Below are 23,740 nucleotides of genomic sequence, written 5' to 3'. Positions count from 1 at the left end.
TCTAATACTTATCATAAATGGTATAAAACCTTATCATAAGCCAAGGGATTTGTAGATCTGTGTTTAATGGGAATTCGGAAGTAATAATGATACAGCTGATGCCATCTGTTGGCAGAAGAGAACACTATCAACTGGCTGGTTAATAGTGGCCATAAGATACAGCTTACGCCATCTGTTGACATCAAATTACACTTATAACAAATTACCCCACAAAATACAACTAGCGCCATCTCTTTTTTTTCCAACGCACTATAAATAGCCAAACAGCAACCCATAAGGCGGGTTGTTGTGCTCGGGTAGGAGGTTCCAAGCTCTGCCCACAGATGGTATGGGGTGCATAATAAATGGCATATCATTGGTAGAAACTCTTTGTTGACATTCACACAACAGTTAATCACAGGAAGGAATCAGCTATAGGTGCCATCCACTTAGTAAATCATCTTAGTTCAGCCCACCAGTCCTGCTTATGGAATTCTGCTTTAACTTTAATTTACCAAAAAAAAGGCGAAGTGTTAATTATTTAAAGTGTTAATAAAGTGATAATTAAATATTGCAGGATATAACAGATGTTATATAAAAATGGGCTGGCTACCTAACTTGTGACGTTATTATTGGGGGTTGCCTCACACAAATAATGATACGCTGCTCGGCCCTCTTATTCGAGTAAATTATTCAGTTAGATGGAGATTTCTGTCAAGTGCAAAACAGAAATTGTTGTTCTTTTTCACAACAACCTTGTTGTTGTGCACAAGGACCTATTTCTTAGTTAAAATTTTAATCATAAAAGAGTGTTGGTATTCCCCGCAACAGCCAATCACAGGAAGGTATTTCTGGAAGCTCGGCCTCCTTATTGACTCAGCACATCGCTCTAGCTCATGGCTCTCTGTTTCATCTCTTGTATATACAAACTATGACTTTTTTCGATTACTGTTATAATTAATAATATGAAATATAAAAGTTTTTACACAAAATCTCTAAATTCTGCCATTAAATGGACTTTGTCTGGTATACATACAAACATACACCAATTTATTACCATTCATCCATTATTAATTTAAAATGTAATGTATACTGTCTAGTTTTTTCCTCTCGCCATTACTTGGTGCAATATTTGAAAGTTGTCTATTTATTTATCGATCTATCTATTATCTTGTATTTATATTTACAAGTTTCTGTGCTTGGAAGAAAACTTTGCATTGAATTGAGACTAATTTATTAAATAATACAATTTAGTATTAATTAATATTTGCAATTATTATTAATTACAATTATTTATAGCTTAGTTACTTTCATATAACTCGCAATCGTACATTCTTAACATTAATAGCCCAAATTAGCACATCTTGCTTTTAAATTAGCCCAAAAAGTAGCAAGTAGCAAAATTAAAAATTTGGGAGTGCGGGGCTCTCAAAAGTAGCCCAATTCGCTATTTGTAGCCCAAGCTGGCAACACTGCTCAGACTCCAGCCTTAACATGCACTGATGCATCTGAATTATTTTCACTCATGCATCTGAATACTTCCTCTATTGCCATGTGTTTTGCGTCAATAGAAACAATATTTAAAACTTCCTTTTCTGCCCCGAAAATAGTTCTCATACATGCCTAAAGGGGAATTTCAAACTGCACAGTGTCGAGGGACCTCTTTGCATGGCGGAGGTATCGTTCCTGTATTGTAATACGCCACACTGGCGTAATAATAATAACATAATTTGTGTTATTTATTTATATATAGAAGAGTTTTTACACTTTTGTACAGCCACTATAGCACGCATAGCGTTTCGGGCAAGTCCTTAATCCTAATTTTCCTCCGGAATACGACATAAGAACAAAGGTAACTGCAGAAGGCCTATTGGCCCATACGAGGCAGCTCCTATCTATCTGAATTATTATAACGACCCGCCAAATCGTTTAACAACCAGGTACCTATTTTACTGTTGGGTAAACAGACGCATTAGGTGAAAACACACTTGGCCAGCTATTTGTCCCGCCCGGGAATGGAACCCGGGGCCCCTGACTGTGTGTCAAAAAGAAACCTAGGCTGCTACAAGACCTTGTAAGCGGAATGGGGGATGCGACTCATAATAGTCTTCATGGCAGGGTGGTAAAACACTCGCTCAGCTCTTCGCGAGCGCTTTGGCCTGGGTTCGTATCCGGGGAGGATTGACTGGGCGCCAATCCTTAACTGTAGCCTCTGTTCACCCAACAGTGAATGGGTACTTGGTTGTTAAACGATTTGGCGGGTCGTATTCCAGGGAACACAGGATTAAGGACCTGCCCGAAACGCAATGTGTGCTGGTGGCTATACAAGAGTGTAAGAACTCTTGTATACATTACTAAAAAAATAAGTTAATTAATCTATTTACTGCTATGTGTAAAGGGTGATGTCAGGAAATAGGTAATTTGCCCAAACGTCTCTGTCCTGTGAACATCTTCAACTGTCTGACCCCAGACATATAATATCTTCACATATATACATTATTATTATTAATTATGAATTACTATTATTAAATAATTATTATTAAATATTTGCGAGTGCATTGTATAAAATAATAGTTCACCCATTAAAATATTCCATTTTCTATCATTCACGTGGCAAAGAAATATTGCTGGTAAACTAATCAAAATCTTAAAAAAAATGAATTGGAATTACTTGAGTTTACCTTATAGACATTATATCTGTTGAGTTTAAGTTCAGGATCAATTATATTATACCTGTATGAAATTAAATATAAGTTCAACGAATTCGTTTTTACCTGCTTATTGGGGGGGAGGAGAGGGAGGAGGAATGAAGACAGTATTCTTACAAATTACTAAATATTTAGTATAAAAAATTTAAATCTAAAAAGTGAAGTATTTTATAAAAATTATTATTTTTTTTTAAAGTTCTATCAACATTAAATTAAAACTGTTTAAAGAATTTGAATATAATTTTAAAAGTTAACATAAAATCTTTATATCACGTAGAATTTTATGTTTTATTTTATAAAATCACTAAACACGAGGCGAACTTTGCTTTAAGTTTATGAAAAGTTCTTATATTTTTGTCGGATTATTATCCCTAATAATGTATATATATTCCATACGTTAGATATATATACATTAAGTTAGATATATATACACACACATACCAAAAGAATAGGGGTGATAGGAGAAGAAAATATCAAATTTTTCAATGAGAATCCACAAGGTCTTCTCTAAGTACTCTTTATTTTCTTCTCCGAGGCTATGGGTTAGGTTATCTTGAGATGATTTCGGGGCTTTAGTATCCCCGCGGCTCGGTCCTCGACCAGGCCTCCACCCCCAGGAAGCAGCCCGTGACAGCTGACTAACACCCAGGTACCTATTTTACTGCTAGGTAACAGGGACATAGGGTGAAAGAAACTTTGCCCATTGTTTCTCGCCGGCGCCTGGGATCGAACCCGGGACCACAGGATCACAAGTCTAGTGTGCTGTCCGCTCGGCCGACCGACTCCCTTTCTCCCTTGGGTCCCTACACTTGCACCAGAGGTGGTACCCCTTCTAGGTTCCATACTAGGTTGACTCCTTCTGAAGATGTATTGATGCTCCCAGACGCAGGTTCGAATCTTCGTCACGGCCCTTGTGGATTTGTTCATGTATTAATATACGAAAGTACTTAAGGAAATTCCTGTTTCAATTTTCCTCCGTGGTCTGACACTTATATATATTCCATATATAAATGTAAATAGTATAAAATAAGTTTCTTCAAATTATTTAGTTATGATCTTAATTAAATTTGAAATTCTCCAACTCACCAAGACGTATTACTAGTGACCACAACGGGGACAGAAAGCACGTGGCTTGTCAAAGATGATTTCGAACTACAATAACGCAGTAGGCAGCGTCGTCTAGTAGGCAGTAGTGGAAATAGGTTTATAAGGTGTCCGTTTTGCTTTTTTTTCCAGGACACGTTATGGGCCGAGTGTTTTTCATTACCCCGGTGAAGCTCTGCTGATTAAGGCAGCGTCTGGGATCCTCTCGGACGTAGGTTCGAGCCCTCGTCACGGCCCTTGTGGATTTGTTAACTACAGTAATGTCCTGACATTTACAGCTTTGGCGGGTAAGCGGTTCCATGGGTTTATAAGCCTTGAGGATGAGGTACCTGGAAGGTGTATAAAACATAGTGTTCAATGATCTCTGAGCGCATGAGTCACTACCACTTACCTGAAGATAGTACCCATATTTAATATAATGATTTATATAAACATTTTAAATGTAAATAATGTACATTTAAAATGTGCCAAAAATAAAAGGTAATAGTAAACATTAAAACGTCTTCAGTAGCACATATACTTATTTGTTAACATATCCATTAAAATTTCACACGATATAAATCTTTTATGTAATATTTTAAATTTATAGATATACTTAATACTTTTAATTATCCAGTACAAAATGTAAATTTGTTTTAATATAAAACAAATTAAATTTTAATTTATTACAGAACTATATACATAATAATAATACTGATAGTATTAATATATATTGGTCATCCGAGTGATAAAAAACGGTAAATAATAATGGATAAACTATTGTTTTGCACAATATGCTGCAGTAATTATAACACGTATATATTTTAGGGATACCACCTCTGGTGCAATAGTGGGGACCCATAGCCTCGGAGAAGAGAATAAAGGGTATTCAGACAAGACTTTGTGGGTTCTCACTGAACACTTAAATATTTTTTTCGTACCACCCCTACATGTTTTCATGTATACGTGTATATAAGATTTTGAGTCGGGGACGTAGACCTCACAGCTAATGACGTTCGATTGCGTACAGTTAAGGATTAGCGCCTAGGTTATCCTCCCCACCTGGGATACGAACCCAGGCCAAATCGCTAGAGAAAGGCAGGGCGAGTGATTTATCACTGCTCCACGGAGACTGCGCATTCTTTATATATGTGAGGCTTCTGATCACCTAGTTTAGCTATACCCCATCCTATGGGGGGTAGTGGACCCCATACCCATCCTGTGGGTGGTAGTGGGCTCCATACCCATCCTGTGGGTGGTAGTGGACCCCATGCCCATCCTGTGGGTGGTAGTGGGCTCCATACCCATCCTGTGAGTGGTAGTGGTCCCCATACCCATCCTGTGGATGGGAGTGACAAACTGTATAAAGGTATGTGGGGATACACCCAGAAGTCCGTCAACTTCTTGTGGTTGGCATCTTGGAGGTGGGCCTAGGAACGACCTGGAAAAGCCTAGTAGGCTTCTTATCTCCTATAAAGGGAAGCCAAATTAAATTAGTTAAATAATGATTTTCAACCATTTAAAAAAAAGCATTTAAGCTACTGTAGTTAGTCCTGTTTTAGGTTTTCTTATTTTCTTCTTTGTTATTACTAAGCATGTCTTAACCTTGACATTTATTATTTGTTATTATCTCTTTAAATATATTATTTTTGATCGAGAATTATTTTACCTAAAATTATATTATTTATTAAAAGTTATCGTAAATGTAATTATTAATCACATAAAATCTTTTCAGAGTAATAACTGAAAATATATATTTTAGTAAAGGGATTTATTTATTTGTTTCTTTTATTCACAATCTTATATATACTTATTAATGTACATAAAGATTTATTTTGCAATTAATTTAACTATATATAAGTATGTACAGCATATATTTCTTCTTTTTTAAATATATATATAAGTATTTAACAAACATTGTGTTGCATTCTCGTATTAACATGGCACAGACATACTTTGCTAGTTCATGTAAAGGGCATTTAATTGAGGAAGGGAGGGAACAACACTAATTAAGATCAATTAATTCTAATTCGTTTGAGATTAGAAAACACTTAATGCCATCTCCAATGGTAAAGACCGCTGATGCGTCACGTTAAAACTACAATAGTCTATCCAATACTTTCATTCGTTTTCTAATTTTTGAGAAACTGCAAAAATTTATGATTTAAAATATAATTGTAACTTGATTTAATACTTTTTTCAGAGCGTGAAATTTCCGTATTTTAATTTGCTTATTTCCCATCCTAAATATTAGTTATATAAAACCATTATTTTTATTTTAATAATCGCATAAAAATTTTGCAAAGTCATGGTTAAAAAGTTATTTTTCATAAATGGCTAAAGCAATTTAAAAGTATTTACAGTATATGACGTTAAAATTACTCTAACGCATTTTTTTGGGGAGACCCGGAAGGGTTTTGTGCGAGCATAATTATCAGAACCTCCTAACACCACTATTGGAAGTTCTTTTATTATAATTATTAACAAGCTCAGGTATACGTGAAGACTTGTACTGAATTTTGTAACTAGCTCATCAAGATTGTAACTTGCTTAGCTAAATGAATTGTGGGGTTCAGTCCCTGAGCCCATATGTGCCTCTGTAACCCTTTCCGGGGTACATAATAAATGAACTACACTAACTCAGGTATACACAGCAATGTGCTGCTATGCTATTCTGTATTTTTTTTATTTATATATACAAGAGTTCTTACATTCTTGTACAGCCACTAGCACGCATAGCGTTTCTGGCAAGCCCTTAATCCTAATTTTCCTTGGAATACGACCCCGCCAAATCGTTTAACAACCAGGTACCCATTTTACTGTTGGGTAAACTGAGGCTAGTTAAGGATTGGCGCCCAGTCAATTCTACCTGGCCAGGATCCGAACCCAGAGCAAAGAGTTCGCGAAACGCCAGGCGAGTGTACTACCACTACACCGCAGTAACTGTGCAGGGTACACACCTCTGAATATATCCTAATCATCCTAGTTAGTCGACTTCTACCTTTTATCAGTGGAGTCAAGCAATTACGGTTTGTTGCCACAAGCATCCAGTAGTTTAATGGTACCCTATACTATACTCTTCCCCATGTTCAACAGCTTCCTCAGTGATAAAATCCTCCATAGATGTTTCCTATCACCCTGGTGGCCTCGATTGGAACAGTAAGCCAGCAGTTTGTCAAAAGTCCACCCTGTTATTCCAGAGGTTTTTCCTATATGCTTATTGAATTGAAGTACAGTAATTTATGTGCACATAATGCTTCGGCAGGTAAGTGGTTCCAAGAGTTTATAATCCAATGGGTGAAAAAGCATCTGCCGTTTTTACTCATACATTGTAGCATTGGTGAACTTTCTCCAAAGCAGACATGTCTTTTTAATCACCTCTTCCACTGTTAAATAACTTTCCTTCCCTGTATTTAACATTCCCATTTTTTCCTTCACCAGTCTCTTTGCTGGATTTAATCCTTTCCAAACGAACCTACCATTTTCCGAATCATTTTTCTATCACCTCAGTCGCCGTTCTTTCTGCTCGACAACTAAATATCAAAAGATACAAGCTTAAAAAGCTATGGCACAGTATGCTAAAGCATTTCTAGTTATCACTCAGAATGTCAATACATGAGCAGTGACAAGACAGATTATGTCAGAGGAGTCACGTTCACCGAGGATTTTATCAAGGGATTTATGGCTTAAGGAACAGTGGGAAAGCAAAACTTACAATTCTGAAAATTAGGACATTCTATGAGGTGTGAATCTTAGCTAAATTTTTACAAACCATTTTTTTTTTATTTGTCATACGCCTCATGCGGCTTTTTTTGTCTTTGGTGGGAAGAAAGTTTGAGAAATATGCACTATTGAATGGTAACATCTAAGATATAAGCATGATTAAATATCTTAATGCATTAAAAATAAATGTAAAAACTTGGTATAGACCGAGGATTCATTTTATAAACCGAGCTCCAAATATTTCAAAATTCCATTAAACCTTTTAATTGATTTTCAAAAAATACAGTCCCCTCCAATTCTTCCATAGCATATAAAAAAAAATTCAACATTAATATAAAATTTTATAATCCAGACAGACTGACAAATAACAAGAAACAATAAAATTACCAGAATTCGATCACAATATATTTTCGATGGAAAAAAAAACAAAATTACACTTTAATTGAATATTCATATTTAAATAGTTTCATTTGTTTATATATAAAAAAAAAAACTACCACAAAGTCTGGAAACATTCTAGCAAATCCAAGAATTACAAACTTGAAGTAAAATGACAATACATATAAAATAAAAGTAGACAAACATTGCATCTTCACGACAAAAAGAAGTGAAAGATGACCATGTTTGAATGATCACAACACTATGACAAAGTGAGGTAGGGCCGCCATGCTCAAAGGAACAACATCAGACACACAAGCTGATGTAATATACAAGCACAGTACAGGGAGAGACAAGGTAAGGTAATTATCAGGAGAGAGCACAAAGTCAGCAAGACTTGGAAGGAAGGAAGGAAGGAAGACTTGCACTTGGAAGGACTATGAGCACAAGGTGCTGGGATAGAACAGGGGGGAGGAATGGTACCCAGCCACGCTGACGGTCAGGGATTGACCATCAATCTGCAAGAGAGAGAGAGACCACAATACAAGTTACTGCTTCGTCGTTGGAAATAATGCCCAACATGTGACAAAAGTTTCACTTTATAAGCTCATTCTTCTGCCATCAATAAAATCTGATGTACTCACCTTTGTAACTAGTATTACATCAGTAACAATTTTCTATAATTCCATAAAATTTCAAAACCATTTTAAGTCGCTAGTACTAGGACTGTACAAATTTTCTTCTTTGTAAGAAAGGTTTTCTAATACCATCAAGAATGGCTCATTTCTCTGCTTCTTGTTTGCATGAATCAATCAAATCTAAAGAGTCAGCAGAGAAGCACATTGGTTGGCACTGAAGTGTTCGGAGATTCACCAAGACGCAGGTGCTTGTACTACTGAACCGAGGAACGCTCACCAACGTAACTTTATGGCCACCTTCACCTAGGGACAAAGACATTTAATTAAATGGACAACATCAGAAGTTAAAGACAAATACAGAGCACAGCGTCACTCATGACAAGCACTACCCAACTCACCATTAGTTTACCAATGGCCTTGGAAAACATATCTGATTTATTGGAACAATGTTTAGTATAAGCCTCTTTACTGATAATGGTAAAAATATATACAAAATTAATATGGTGTTGATTTCAATTTAAGAGGAAATACAAATACTTGACAGAATAACAATACAGGGGGCCACAAAATAATGCAAGTGGCAATAATGGTCACATGAAGAAAATTTATGCCAAACACACACACATACACATTAAGAAATATAAGAAAATTCACTTTCACAGAGTGGTAGACGGTTGGAACAAGTTAGGTGAGAAGGTGGAGGAGGCCAAGACTGTTAGTAGTTTCAAAGTGCTATATGACAAAGAGTGTTGGGAAGATGGGACACCACGAGCGTAGCTCTCATCCTGTAACTACACTTAGGTAATTACATACATCTACCACATTCTTGTGAGAATCAGTTTAGAATACCAGACAAAAATAAAGTGATTATCAATGGAAGGCAACAAGACTGGGAGGCTATAATATAGTCGAGAGAAAGGTAATACAACCACCACAGACAAACACTTATTCAGCAAATGAGCGATTTGCTTTACAAATATTTGCCATTTTATTTTCAGGGCTGATGCACCATATCAGGCACAGGCCAGCCTAGAATAGGTTTGTTAGATAATGGTTAGTTCAGCAGAGCACGGGCAGTTGCTGCACATTTTATAAACATGTTCTATCCAAGTAACTCAAATGGCAATGGATGAGACTTATACCACCATTATTACGACCTAGGTACATTTTATGTGGGGCCGGTCGGCCGAGCGGACAGCACACTGGACTTGTGATCCTGTGGTCCCGGGTTCAATCCCAGGCGCCGGCAAGAAACAATGGGCAGAGTTTCTTTCACCCTATGCCCGTTACCTAGCAGTAAAATAGGTATCTGGGTGTTAATCAGCTGTCACGGGCTGCTTCCTGGGGGTGGAGGCCTGGTCGAGGACCGGGCCGCGGGGACACTAAAGCCCCGAAATCATCTCAAGATACCCTCAAGATACCCTTAAGATAGGTAGCGGTGCCTTCAACTATGCTAAAAATGTGCCAGCCATCCTTTTATATAAAACCATTTCAGAGAAGCGGTAGAGGCCTAAAGAATAAGAGTTGAGGAAAATTTATGTATTGGGACATATTTGAATTGCAAATAATGTACATGGAAAGTTAACAGATGACCATAAGAATAAAGGAAAGACTAGGAAAATAAGATTGCATAAATGTAAAGGGGTGAGAAAATCATTGGAGGAGGATGGAGATCAAACCAGCATTCTGGTTAACACCAGATGCACACCATAACCCCCATTCCCAAGACCACCACATGCTAACCAAGACACTGGTTCAATCGCCCTCGTCCGGCTCCAACAATTTCCTCATAGACATCACATCATTGTAATTTCCTGATATATTTCCTGAGATATATTTCCTGAGATAGATAGATATATATATAATATATATATATATATATATATATATATATATATATATATTTATGTATTCAAATGACTGACCAACAGCAGAGGCAAATGTCTGAAGACAAAAACAGAATAAAAACACAACACTTTCTCCCTACCTTTCATAATGCGACTGCCGAAAGATTCTTGATTCCCAGCAAACATAACGTCAGGACACAAATCCATCACAAATGGCTCTTCCTTGTAGTAGGGATATGCCGCTGGAGAAGAAAATAGACAATACAGTACAAGAGCGGTCACTGTTGAATTCAGTAATAAATTAATGAAAACTACCATCTTATCTTGGTATCAACCTGAGATTGTCCTGCCACTGAGTTTTGTATAACCCAAGCACAGTCCTAGGAATAAAACAGTACAGTACTGTATATAATATTCTGGATTACAGGTACTTGAAGCCAAACCATTTTTGAAACCATAACATCAGTTACCTTTAACATACTGCAATGCTTTACCATGTAAGCACAGTATAAGGTGTAATAAAACCAGCCTTTTTTATATATATATATATAAACATTGCTATTACAGAACTAAAGTATTATATTTTGTTTAAAATTTGATGTAGCTATTACAGAGGAATATTAACAGCCTTGACAAATTTATATTCCAAGAAATTGTAATTATATTAAACAATGCAAGCTGTATTAACCATTTTTACTAGCAAAACAATGCAGATTGAAATCTAGGCCAGGAAATAGGCTGGCACACTATTCCAGATAAGCAATTTCAATATAACTTACAACATAACTTACTAAGCGTGTCTGGTGCCGTGGGCGCCAGATGACCCCACTCACACAACCGCTCCAGTACGTCAAGAGGATCCTCAACTGTTGAACACTGGCTAATATTTTTCACATTCTGTCCCGACATTCCAATAAATGCTCGACCACCAATCTCACATTCGTATGGATTTGTTACACTCTTCATTGATGAATATACACTAGCCTGAAAAATTACATTTGCATAATATGGATTATTAGTCAAAATCCTAATGTCAGATAAGGTCATAGGTAACAGCTGTTGTTATTATGTTGCGGCACAATATAAACATTATTGGTGCCGTTTAAGGATTGAGGAGTGAGAATGTTTAAAAAGAAATTATCCTTAAGCAAAGCAAGCTTACTAGTATTCTTCCGCTGCACTAAACGTAGGACAACTGCATTTAACATCCTTGACCTACACTAAAGTAGACCTACCAGATATCCTCAAGCTGTACTAAAAGTAGTTTATTAAATACTGTGTCACACACACTACAGAAGGCTTACTACACAAGTTTAAGCAACACAAAACAGGCTTACTAGATATACCTGTCATGTGTTACTTGATATGCCTATACTCAAATGTAACTACTAGATATTAACATACAGTACATACACACACAAAAATTAATTAAAACTGCATGTAAATCACCATCACCAGGTCTCACCTTAGGAAACATACAACGATGAAGCGGTTGTTGTGGCATCACATTATTGGCCGGGTCAAATTCCCCAGGCATGATGTCCACCGGGCAAACACTCTACATCAGGAATTGACAAAAATATATCACCAAAAGTTGATTGTTTGTTTCTGCCAATGAACAACACTTGAACAAATGTTACGAGTGTCTTTTCATTATGTTTAAGAAATGACATCCATTATAAAATCTAAACTACTCAACTACAAACAAGTTATAAAATCAAACCAATGATATTTAAAGCCAATTCAAATACCAAATAATTCAAGAACAAAACATTTTAGAATTTATCCCACTTAATACACAAAAATATTGAGTGTCATTCGGATTAACAAACACCATCGCCCCCCCTCACTGAAAAAAAAAACCTACCGCAATCTGCGTGAGGATGTCGTCCAGCTCCTTCATCAGCTTTACCTTGTCTGGCTTCTCCTTTTCGCCCTTGGCACTACTTACTGAATTGCCTGAAACATCACCATCATTTATTCCGCACATCCCAAAAATTACATATTTAAAAACAAAACTAGGGAGCTAGCAATAAATATAAGCTCGAGTTGGTTTTAACATTATTGTTCATAATAAAAGGCTTTTCATTATTATGCAATACATGAACCCCTGAAGCGTATTATAATGTTATGGGTATTATTCATTTACCGAGCAGCAAAAGTTCGTGTATTATCTAGGGCAAACCACACGAAAAATTTAAGGAAGCCGAACATCAGGACTGGACATACTAAAACAATTCTTAATGATATTCCTAAATGAGCACAATCTAAGAAAGAGAGAGGGAGAGGAAGGGGGGGTTGGTGTCATGAAAGAGCCATTGGAAACAGTCAAAACAAAATTGGTTGGATTTTGGTTTAAAGTTTCATGTAATTTCGTTCACCTGGAATCAAAGTGCTACCTTTGAAAAATAATGTTCAGGGACTTTAGCACAGCAAGTATTGGACATGCCAGTGAAAAATCTGTAGTCATGTTCTCCTGCTAGATATTCATATGATATTTAAATTAATATTTTGTTTAGACCAGTCTAGCATGGGGGAAAAAAAATGATGTAAATGGTATCTAATGTTGCTCTGATGAAGTTTTTATCAATTACTGTATATTCGATGGATGTACCATTAGAGGCAGTTGGTTTCTTCGGAAAACCACTGAGCATAATTAAGACAAAATTACATGGTTAGTTTTCATTTTAAGTTTGACAAGTTTTTGTTCACTGGGGAATTAAATACTAATAATCCTTGCTTCAAAATCTTCCTATCATCAGTACTATATAATAAAATTGAGTTGATAATCAGTATTATACATTACCAGCAATAATTATCCTGGAGACCTGAGCGACTGCTGCCTGCTCTTGAGAATGTCCCAGGTGGCCCGACACGTAGTCAACCAACAACTCCAGCGGTAAGAGACTGTCAACCGATGCACTCAGCTCCAACCCCGACACTAACAAAACAAACCTACCCACAAGCAATGCTAAACAATTACCACGAGTCCAAAGTCTATGCATATGATAACCCAACCCACGCACATAGAAGTACAAATGAAACTGATGACATTTGAGTCCATCCTGGACCTTTATCAACGTGCAAGTTGGGTTATTAATTTCAGCCATATTACTGCAAATTATAGTTTAATCAAAACATAACATGTTATTATATATAATAATTTTGTCTTAAAATTGCCCATTTATTAGAAGAAAAAAAAACTGCATCTGCTACAAGATATCAAATAACCCTGCAACTATTTGAGTTTAAAAGCCATTGATAAAATACAAACATTATTTATTACAATAAATTGTATACAGATTAACAATGCAGGAAGATTTACCTCAAAAATTATTTAGCAAAATATTGAATAGTAACTGAAAGCAACTGTGATCAGCTGGTTTAGTACACAAAGTAATCGCCACCCAAAAGGTGCGGACATTAACGTACCTGTCTTCCTCAATTACTTCACGGGGAACGGGAGTGGGAAGGCCAGCAAAACACACATCCTCAACGATAAATTTGCCCCCGTCGCCTTCTTTGCCGAGCACAGCAGAAACCAAACCTGAAATGTCACAAGCCACACATGACACCATCACGCTGTCACATCTCAAGCCACACCACAAGCATCAAGCTGTCACACATCACAAGCCACACCAGGGGCATCAAGCTGTCGCATCACAAGCCACACCACGAGCATCAAGCTGTCACACATCACAAGCCACACCAGGGGCATCAAGCTGTCGCATCACAAGCCACACCACGAGCATCAAGCTGTCACACATCACAAGCCACACCAGGGGCATCAAGCTGTCGCATCACAAGCCACACCACGAGCATCAAACACATGTTAATCAACATGCATTTGTCAGAACATGTGTCACAATTTACACATACTGTACTGTAATTCAAAATTATGATAAAATTACCCAAAATACAAATATAAATGGGAAAAAGACAATACAGTATGTAACAAAATGTAAATACTGTATCAGCAAAAGAAATTTTAAAATGGGATATAAAGGGAGCCCCCTTTTAACTCAACTTTATGCTCTCAAGACAATGCACTTTTTGTTAATTTATGCTTATACAAGTGTGTCCTACACTCACTTCATTCAATTCCTACACCAGTTGACCAATCCATACACTAGAAAATGAAGGGACGACGACGTTTCGGTCCGTCCTGGAGCATTCACAAGTCGATTGAGAATCAACTTGAGAATGGTCCAGGACGGACCGAAACATCGTCATCCCTTCATTTTCTAGTGTGCGAATTGGTCAACATACTTCAGCCACGTTATTGTGACTCGTCACCTCCTACACCAGTTGCCGAACTCTTGGATAACTATATACTACTAGGTGAACAACAGCATCAGGTGAAAAGAAACATGCCCAACCATTTCTGTCTTGGCTCAGAATAGTACTTGGGATCCTCAATTGCTAGATGAGGATATAGACATCTGTACTACAGAACCAATGTTCAGTAATGTACGGTACATCTACCTCACAGAATTATCTAAGCACCACATAACAAACGTGTAATGATCATACTGTACTGAAGTGTAGATCCACTCTTCAGTATAACAGCCGGAGCCGAGTCTATTGTCCCATCTAGGAATAAGTGTGGAACTAATGGCTCGTCTAAATTAATAAACATTTCGCAGGATTACCGGTTATAAGTTTTGGCACATCTATATTGCCCACAAGCTGTATTCTCTGCACTTCGTCCTCAAGAATAATATCGTCCTCAGCGCTCACATACTTCTCGACAACCGGTTGTGGCATCAGGTGGTGCTGAAAACAATATATATGAAGTTATTATCCAATAAATATTTACTACACAATGATCTAAAAAACAGGTAAACGGGTAAACTAACGCTTGTGTACAAATACAGTAATGGTATGGTAGTTTGAATGTAAGATATTTACAGTATTGTTCCACAAGTTTCCCAATTCCACATGGTACTACATAACTAATACATCACATCTATAACAGAACTCTCTTCTTTCATATGCACAACCTCAAAAAATCGATCACTATCTCACCAGCTCAGCCTTATCACACCACTAAACATTCATCTACTGTACTTTAATCAGGCCATTTCTCCATTTGCCACATTAAAAAATGCAACTCACCTAACGTATTTAGGCTGATGGACAGATAACATCAATATTAAAAAACTTTACTAATACTGTACTGCACATCACATTTTAAACAGATTGGTCAATTCTGTAAACAAAATTAATCTTATTAGGTGGGAGAACAGATTGCTTTATTAAGTTTGCAAACTATTAAAGCCAAAAAATTTGTGTACAGTTATGTAGTCATAAGGCTTTTGTTTGGTATGTTATGTTAGGCATTTTGTTTACAGTATAATTTTTATATTCTCCCAAGGGCATAATGAAAACAGGGTAAGGGAACATAAACATAAGGGAAAACAGGGCATAATGTTTGATATTAAATCCTAAAACCACAATTACATGCCTGAAATCTGAACTTGAATCTTATTTAGTCTGCAAAAAGGTTTCAGGTCAAAACATAAAATTGTGTAAAAAACTGTAAACTTTGACTCGCGTTTGACATTAGAGTACATAGGAAAACTTACATGTGTAGTTCTTATAAAAGACAACAAAACAAAATATTGTGGATGGATAAATGTTCATGTATGCATGAGAAATTCAGAGGATTAAAAATTTATATTCTACCAACATTTGAGAAGTCAAAAACTCACTTCTTCTGATATCTCCTTGAGTATGGATGGCTTGAGTTCTTGGCGTTTAAAAAACGTACCAACAATATAGCATCTTCCGCAATCTTCACTCAGCTCCTGGAGTCGCTTTAAGCTGGCATTACCTGAAAAGAAAAATAATTCCAGTCTCAGATTGCATTCACCACAATTATAGTAACAACAATAACAATAATAACTATTATTATAATAATTTATTGTGTTGAGGGACAGGTAGCCAGTGTAAAATTGTGTTTTTAGTAGAAGTGTATTTTCACAGCAAAACTTAAGTGGGAGTATTTTTTGGCATGATACAATATTAAATATGCATTATAAATTTTATCAAGATCAGAACAGTCGCCGTGGCGAAGTGGTAAGACTTAAATCATAGACATAAATATAGCACAAAAGTATCCAATAATATTCTATTTAAAGGCCTCCTTAAATAGAATATTAAAAATTCTAGGCCAGGCGAGTGCCTGATGTTTCGCGAGCACTTTGGCATAGGTTTGTATCCTGGCTGGGGAGGATTTACTTGTCGCTAATCCTTAAATGTAGTCTCTATTTACCCAGCAGTGAACAGGTATCTGGTTGTTAAATGATTTGGCGGGTCGTATTTTGGGGAAAATTAGAATTAAGGACCTGCCCGAAAAGCTATGCATGCTAGTGGCTTTACAAGAATGTAAGAACTCTTGTATATATAAATAAAACAAAAACCAATCTACTAAGGGCTTAGTAGATTGTAAATGTATCTATGTAAATTTCATAAGCAGGAATTAAGAAAAAAAGCATTTTCTTTAATTCTATTTATTAATATTCTATTTAAGGCCTTTAAATAGAATATTATTAGACACATTTGTGCTACATTTATGTCTATGATTTATCTTTCTTGAGCAATATGCAGGTCTAGCTACTACTATGAATGTCCTTGAAGGTGTTAACACCGGGACATAGTGGATATGCACTATGCACCTCTCTAGGTGTTTACCAGTGTCGTCCTATATTATAAGGACAGTAATTCTGCTCGAATTACGGGCTCACCATAGCCTGTGCTACATGGACATTTCGTTCCGAGTAGCTAAATCTAAAACAACAACATTCTGCTTGAAAACAAGACATTCAATTAAATATAAACTATTAAATTGGACAATTAAATTATGGTTTACATATAAACCATGCACAGAAGTGTGGATAACAGGATAAATTAATGTTTATTCTAACAATATTGTGTATGTTAAATGTTTCAATATGTTATTGGGATTTATTCAAAGTTCATGGTATTTTTACAATGGATTTTTAATGAGGCAAACAAAAATTTAGACTCCGGAGTCCTGTCACCACTAATTCTCTGCAGGTGAATGACCTTTGGTTTACTCTATCATATTTGTCACCTTCACAGATATGGTAAGCTTGGATAAATAATGATTTTGCCATCAAATACAAAAAGGTTATAATAGGCGAACAAATCCACAAAGGCCGTGATGAGGATTCGAACCTGCCTCCGAGAGCATCCCAGACGCTGCCATAATCGACTGAGCTACGACATGGTCAAAAGGAGTTGAAACCGAAGTTCTACTGAACTTACTGGATCCTGCAGCCTCTGTTAGGTTGTAATAGGTATTTCTGGTTAGGGAAGTAAGAAATGGGGTGATGGCCTGAAGCCCTATACTCAGGCCAAGATAGAGGAAGAGGATTTTTGTTTTTCCTTTATGATGACTGTAAAGGCAATGGTGCGAGTGCACTCACCCCACTTGATGGCAGCCTTGGCCTCCACCTTGGGCCGCATCTTGTGCAGCCTGGCGGCATACATCTTGTAGTACTGGCGAGTGACATCCTTGCTCCCCCACAGTGTGTACTTGCCGGACAGGTCTTCGTATCTCACGCCTCGCCGCTCATACACCTCACCTGCCTCACCTGGCACACTCAGCAGCTCCTCACTCTTCACAATACGTTCAAACCCTTCCAAAATCATGGCTGGGGTTGCTATACCAATCTCTGGAGATAACAATTGGTCTGCAGATAGCGGGAGCAGCTGGGATTTTGGCGGGGAATTCGAGGAGTAACAACAACACCTCCCCGGGCTTCACGGGGTCACATATACACATTCTGAAGATTGAATTCAAAATTCTAATTTCTAAATTTTATTCAAAAGAAAATGTGTACAAAGAACATAACAGTAATGAGGAAATGTGGGGACAGGAGATACACAAACTAATGAAGCCACTATTATAGTTGAGGCAGTCATAGTTGAGGCAGTTGATAGTGGTAAGGTTTGTGATGTTGTGTACCTTGACTTCAGCAAAGCTTTTGATACAGTGCCACATGAAAGACTGATTAAAAAAATAGAGGCTCATGGTATTGGAGGTGCTATATTAAGTTGGATTAGGGCATGGCTATTCCAAAGGAAACAGTTAGTATAAATGGGGTTAAGTCAGAGTGGGAAAATGTTGCAAGTGGAGTGCCTCAAGGCTCTGTCCTGGGACCTCTGTTGTTTATAATATATATAAATGATTTTGATTCAGGTTTGAGTAGCAACATTTGCAAATTTGCCGATGATACAAAAATCGGTAGAGAAATTAACACGGAAGAAGACTCACTATCACTTCAAGTTGATCTAAATAGGGTTTTGAAATGGTCAAAAGATTGGCAGATGCAGTTTAATGGTGATAAATGTAAAGTTTTGAGGCTAGATAATGATGATAGAGTTACAAGATACGAGCTGGATGGTGTTGAGATTGCGAAGTCGGATTGCGAAAGGGATCTGGGAGTTATGATTAGTAAGAATTTAAAACACTTTATAGAAGTGCGTTCTGGCTACTAGGTACGACATATATATATGTATATATATATATATATATATATATATATATATATATATATATATATATATATATATATATATATATATATATATATATATATATATATGTATATATATATATATATATATATATATATATATATATATATATATATATATATATATATATACATATATATATGTCGTACCTAGTAGCCAGAACGCACTTCTCGGCCTACTATGCAAGGCCCGATTTGCCTAATAAGCCAAGTTTTCCTGAATTAATATATTTTCTCTAATTTTTTTCTTATGAAATTATAAAGCTACCCATTTCATTATGTACGAGGTCAATTTTTTTTTATTGGAGTTAAAATTAACGTAGATATATGACCGAACCTAACCAACCCTACCTAACCTAACCTATCTTAATAGGTTAGGTTAGGTTAGGTGCCCGAAAAAGATAGGTTAGGTTAGGTAGTCGAAAAACAATTAATTCATGAAAACTTGGCTTATTAGGCAAATCGGGCCTTGAATAGTAGGCTGAGAAGTGCGTTCTGGCTACTAGGTACGACATATATATATATATATATATATATATATATATATATATATATATATATATATATATATATATATATAAATATATATATATATATATATATATATATATATATATATATATATATATATATATATATATATATATATATATATATATATATATATATATATATATATATATATATATATATACATAATGTGTGTGTGTGTGTATGTGCAGAAATAATATTAATAAAACAATTAACTTCGTGTAGTGTACTCTATATATTAAAATATATTACTTTGAAACCCATATCATTCAATAAAAAAAGATTGGGCTACTCTTATTACAAATTTGCTACTTTTAGAGCGTCAGCTCGCTACTTTCCGCAATTTAAATCTGGCAACCGTGCTTGGGCTGGACTGTAGAACAACGGTCTCGCTTCATGCAGGTCGGCGTTCAATCCCCCGACCGTCCAAGTGGTTGGGCACCATTCCTTCCCACCGCCCCTTCCCAAATCCTTATCCTGATCCCTTCCAAGTGCTATATAGTCGTACTGGCTTGGCGCTTTCCCCTGATAATTCCTTCCTTCATAAGATGAAGTAATACCTCCATAGCTAAAACAGATAAGTATTAGCGAAAATACTTACCATTAATGTATAATGTTCAATTGTCAATGCATAACTATTGAAATGGAATAATCTCTGTAACTAGTTGACATTATAATTATAAGGTGCGCAACATAGATGTAATTGTGAATGTAATAATCTTTTCTGAGGTCTAATAAAGACCTTTTGTGCCTTCTGGAATCATTTTTGCGCTACTGCTCACAGGATGAGTGCCCAGTCTTTTTATTTTTTTTATTTATATATACAAGAGTTCTTATATTTTTGACAACCAGGTACCCATTATACTGTTGGGTAAACAGAGGCTACAGTTAAGGATTGACACCCAGTAAATCCTCCCCGGGCAGGATACGAACCCAGGACAAAGTGCTCTCGAAATGCCAGGCGAGTGTCTTTCCACTTCGCCACAGGAAATGATTATGATTAGGCTACAAATAGCGAATTGGGATACTTCTGAGAGCCCCGCGCTCCCAAATTTTTAATTTCGCTACTTGCTACTTTTTGGGCTAATTTAAAAGTAAGATTGGCTAATTTGGGCTATTAAAGTTAAGAATGTACGATTGCGAGTTACATGAAAGTAACTAAGCTATAAATAATTGTAATTAATAATAATTGTAAATATTAATTAATACTAAATAATATTATTTAATAAATTAGTCCCAATTCGCAGGCGATGAGTCACAATAACGTGGCTGAAGTATGATGACCAGACCACACACTAGAAATTGAAGAGACGACGACGTTTCGGTCCGTCCTGGACCATTCTCAAGTCGATTGTGATGAGGACAGGTAGGGACAGGAATTAAATAGGCAAGAGAGAGCTGAGGAGGAAAGTCAGGTATAGGGGATAGTAGTAATGAGAACTGCAGCAGGCCTATTGGCCCATACGAGGCAGCTCCTATTATAACCACCGAAGGAGATGGTAATAGGAATAAGAAGAGGATAGCAAGGGAGCGTAGAAGACAATGAACAGAAAAAGGGAGAAGAGAGAAAGAAAGGGAAAGAGAAAGAAAGGGAAAGAGAAAGAAAGAAATGGAAGGGGGAAAGCTTATGTTAAGTCACGTTTGTTAGAAAGATTAGAGCATTTGAGTATATACTGTGAAAGGGAAGAGTCCACAGCAACAAAGCCAGGACTCAAGTTCATGTTGGGTACATTGTTAATAAGAGCCGATTCTACAAGACGGCGTCTGTGTAGAGTAGAGGCAGGAAAGATTATTTTGGAGGAAGACCAATCAATGGGATGATTAGAATCCCTCACATGGCAGAAGAGAGCATTGTTAGTGTCTGCAGACATAACACTTCTCTTGTGTTCTTTAAGTCTGTCATTCAGTGTACGGCCAGTTTCGCCAAAGTATTGGAGAGGACAAGATGAACAGGAAATAGAGTAGACACCAGCAGCATTAGAAGCAAGAGGAGCAGTGTGAACTAGATTGCTACGAAGTGTGTTAGTTTGTCGAAAGGCGAGTTTAATGTCAAGAGGACGAAAGGTATTGGTAAAAGTTTTGAGTTCAGATATGAAGGGAAGGCATAGTACAGTGCTACTAGTGTTGGAAGCAGGTTTAGGATGAAAGAAATTTCGTTTAGCTTGAGAGTGGGCACAGTTGATGAAATGCAAAGGATAACCAAGGCGAGAGAATGATTTGTAGATAAAGGCAATTTCAGAATCAAGAAACTGAGGGTCGCTGATGCGTAGAGCGCGGAGGAAGAGAGAGACGAGGACACTTTTCTTAACAGAAGGAGGATGGTAGGAAAAGAAGTGAATGTACATGCCACTATGCATGGGTTTACGGTAGACAGAGAAAGAGAACCCAGACACAGAGCTGTGAACATGAATATCAAGAAAAGGAAGGAGGGAATTAGATTCCCACTCAACTTTGAAATGGATAGAAGGAGCCAGATTGTTAAGAGAGGCGAGGAAAGGCTGGAAAAGATTAAGGTCATGAGGCCATAAAGCAAAAATGTCATCAACATAGCGAAGCCAGAGAGAGGGACGAGTATCAATAGAAGGAAGAAGAACAGTTTCGAAGTATTCCATGTAGAAATTAGCAAGAACAGGGGAGAGAGGGGAACCCATAGCGACACCGAAAGTTTGAGTGTAATATTTACCGTTGAAAGAGAAAGAGTTAGATTCAACACAGAGTCTAATGAGATCGAGGAAAACGTCAGTGGGAAGTGGGAGAGGAAGGAGGCCCTCTGACGCCTTCTGTCTGAGGAAAGAGAGAACGTCATCGAGCGGAACATTAGTGAACAGAGAGTCGACATCAAGACTAAGCATTTTACAAGAGGGTTGCAGGCGCAGTCTTTCTATGAAGTCCTGAGAGTGACGAAGGTGGGCAGGGGAAAAAGTGCCAAGGTAAGGTGTCAGGGTTTTAGCGAGCCAGGAGGCAAGAGGATAGCTGACAGAGCCCCGTGAAGAAATGATAGGACGAAGAGGAACACCAGGTTTATGAGTCTTAGGAAGACCATAGAAATAAGGAAGAGAAGGGCAGATGACACGGAAACGTTTAATGAGATCAAAGTCAGGAGGGCAAAGACTAGAGAGCTGTCTTAGTTTGCGGTTAAAGGAAGTTTTGAGGCGATCCAAAGGGTTAGAAGTCAGAGGAGCATAAGTGCGAGAGTCAGAGAGCCAGACATCTGCTTTTCGGAGGTAGTCCTCACGGTCAAGGACAACCACTGAATTGCTTTTGTCTGAAGGAAGGATAAGAATAGAGTTGTTAGATTTCAGGGAGGCAAGGGCAAGCTGGAAGCGACGAGGAAGGTGGTTATTTTTAGAAAACAGGCTGTCAAGAACGGGGATAAGGGCCCCTCTAAAGGCAGACAGGTCCGAAAGAGTACTAGAGTTAGAATTGACAAACCTGTCAAAGGAACTAATGAGATCAATGCCACAGCGTGGGCCAGGGGAAGTAGCAAAAGACAGACCAAGACCAAGAAGTTCTTGCTGGTGCTTAGAAAGAGAGTAGGACGAAAGGTTGGTAACACAGTCAGAGAGAGAGTATTTGGCCCAAGGACTGTTGGAGATCAGGCGTTGAAGTTTGTTGTGTAGTGTGGAGGAGTGGTGGGAAGAGGAGACGTGAGCAGTGTCAAATGCAATTGGAAAAATGATATTGCATAGATCACTGGGAAGAGAAGAGGACAGAAAGCGTTGCTGTTGACGAACAGCAAGAAAAGCCTCGTCAACTTGCAAGGAGGTGGCATGAATAAGTTCTTGAAGAAGAAGGCGGGCATGTTCAGGGAAAGGAGATCCCGAAGTGTTGAACTGGAGAAAGTGAGATAAAGAATGAGGGAGAACTTGCTCAGCAAGACAGTCTTTAAGAAACCTGAGCTGGTTCTTTCGACGCTTGGCGGCAAGAAGGGAAGATTCAAAGGCGCGAAAAGGCCGTTTGAAGGAAGGTAGAGCATCAAAGAAATTAAACAGAGTAAGACGCGTACGTGTGGTATCCATATGCAGGCGATGAGTCACAATAACGTGGCTGAAGTATGATGACCAGACCACACACTAGAAATTGAAGAGACGACGACGTTTCGGTCCTAGGAGCTGCCTCGTATGGGCCAATAGGCCTGCTGCAGTTCTCATTACTACTATCCCCTACACCTGACTTTCCTCCTCAGCTCTCTCTTGCCTATTTAATTCCTGTCCCTACCTGTCCTCATCACAATCGACTTGAGAATGGTCCAGGACGGACCGAAACGTCGTCGTCTCTTCAATTTC

At 37.4% G+C, this 23,740-nt stretch overlaps 1 protein-coding gene across 1 annotated transcript; it reads right to left on the bottom strand.

Annotated features, from left to right (window-relative positions):
• Positions 1–7,884: 7,884 nt before the first annotated feature.
• Positions 7,885–18,136, bottom strand: PolD2 (DNA polymerase delta subunit 2). The gene is made up of 10 exons (XM_069314896.1): positions 17,811–18,136; positions 16,071–16,192; positions 15,009–15,132; positions 13,789–13,903; positions 13,163–13,311; positions 12,224–12,315; positions 11,822–11,914; positions 11,148–11,340; positions 10,497–10,598; positions 7,885–8,812 (listed from the first exon to the last, which is right to left on the bottom strand). The coding sequence occupies exons 1-10, from the start codon at positions 18,034–18,036 to the stop codon at positions 8,652–8,654; spliced, it is 1,377 nt and encodes a 458-aa protein (XP_069170997.1). The 5' UTR covers positions 18,037–18,136; the 3' UTR covers positions 7,885–8,651.
• Between the last annotated feature and the right edge of the window lie 5,604 nt (positions 18,137–23,740).

Source organism: Procambarus clarkii, chromosome 80 (assembly GCF_040958095.1).
Source record: "Procambarus clarkii isolate CNS0578487 chromosome 80, FALCON_Pclarkii_2.0, whole genome shotgun sequence".
In the NCBI taxonomy this organism is placed as follows: domain Eukaryota; kingdom Metazoa; phylum Arthropoda; class Malacostraca; order Decapoda; family Cambaridae; genus Procambarus; species Procambarus clarkii.
Note: the sequence above shows the minus strand (reverse complement) of the source record. Positions and strands in the feature narration are given on the sequence as shown.

Bases quoted from the DNA above. Each gene is read 5' to 3' on its own strand.
- PolD2 (XM_069314896.1), bottom strand. From the start codon at position 18,036: ATGATTTTGGAAGGGTTTGAACGTATTGTGAAGAGTGAGGAGCTGCTG. The intron at 13,312-13,788 runs GTACGTTAATGT...GCTTGTGGGTAG, and splicing joins GAAGTAATTGAGGAAGACAG to GTTTGTTTTGTTAGTGTCGG. The intron at 8,813-10,496 runs GTAGGGAGAAAG...CTTTGTCCCTAG, and splicing joins CGGCAGTCGCATTATGAAAG to GTGAAGGTGGCCATAAAGTT.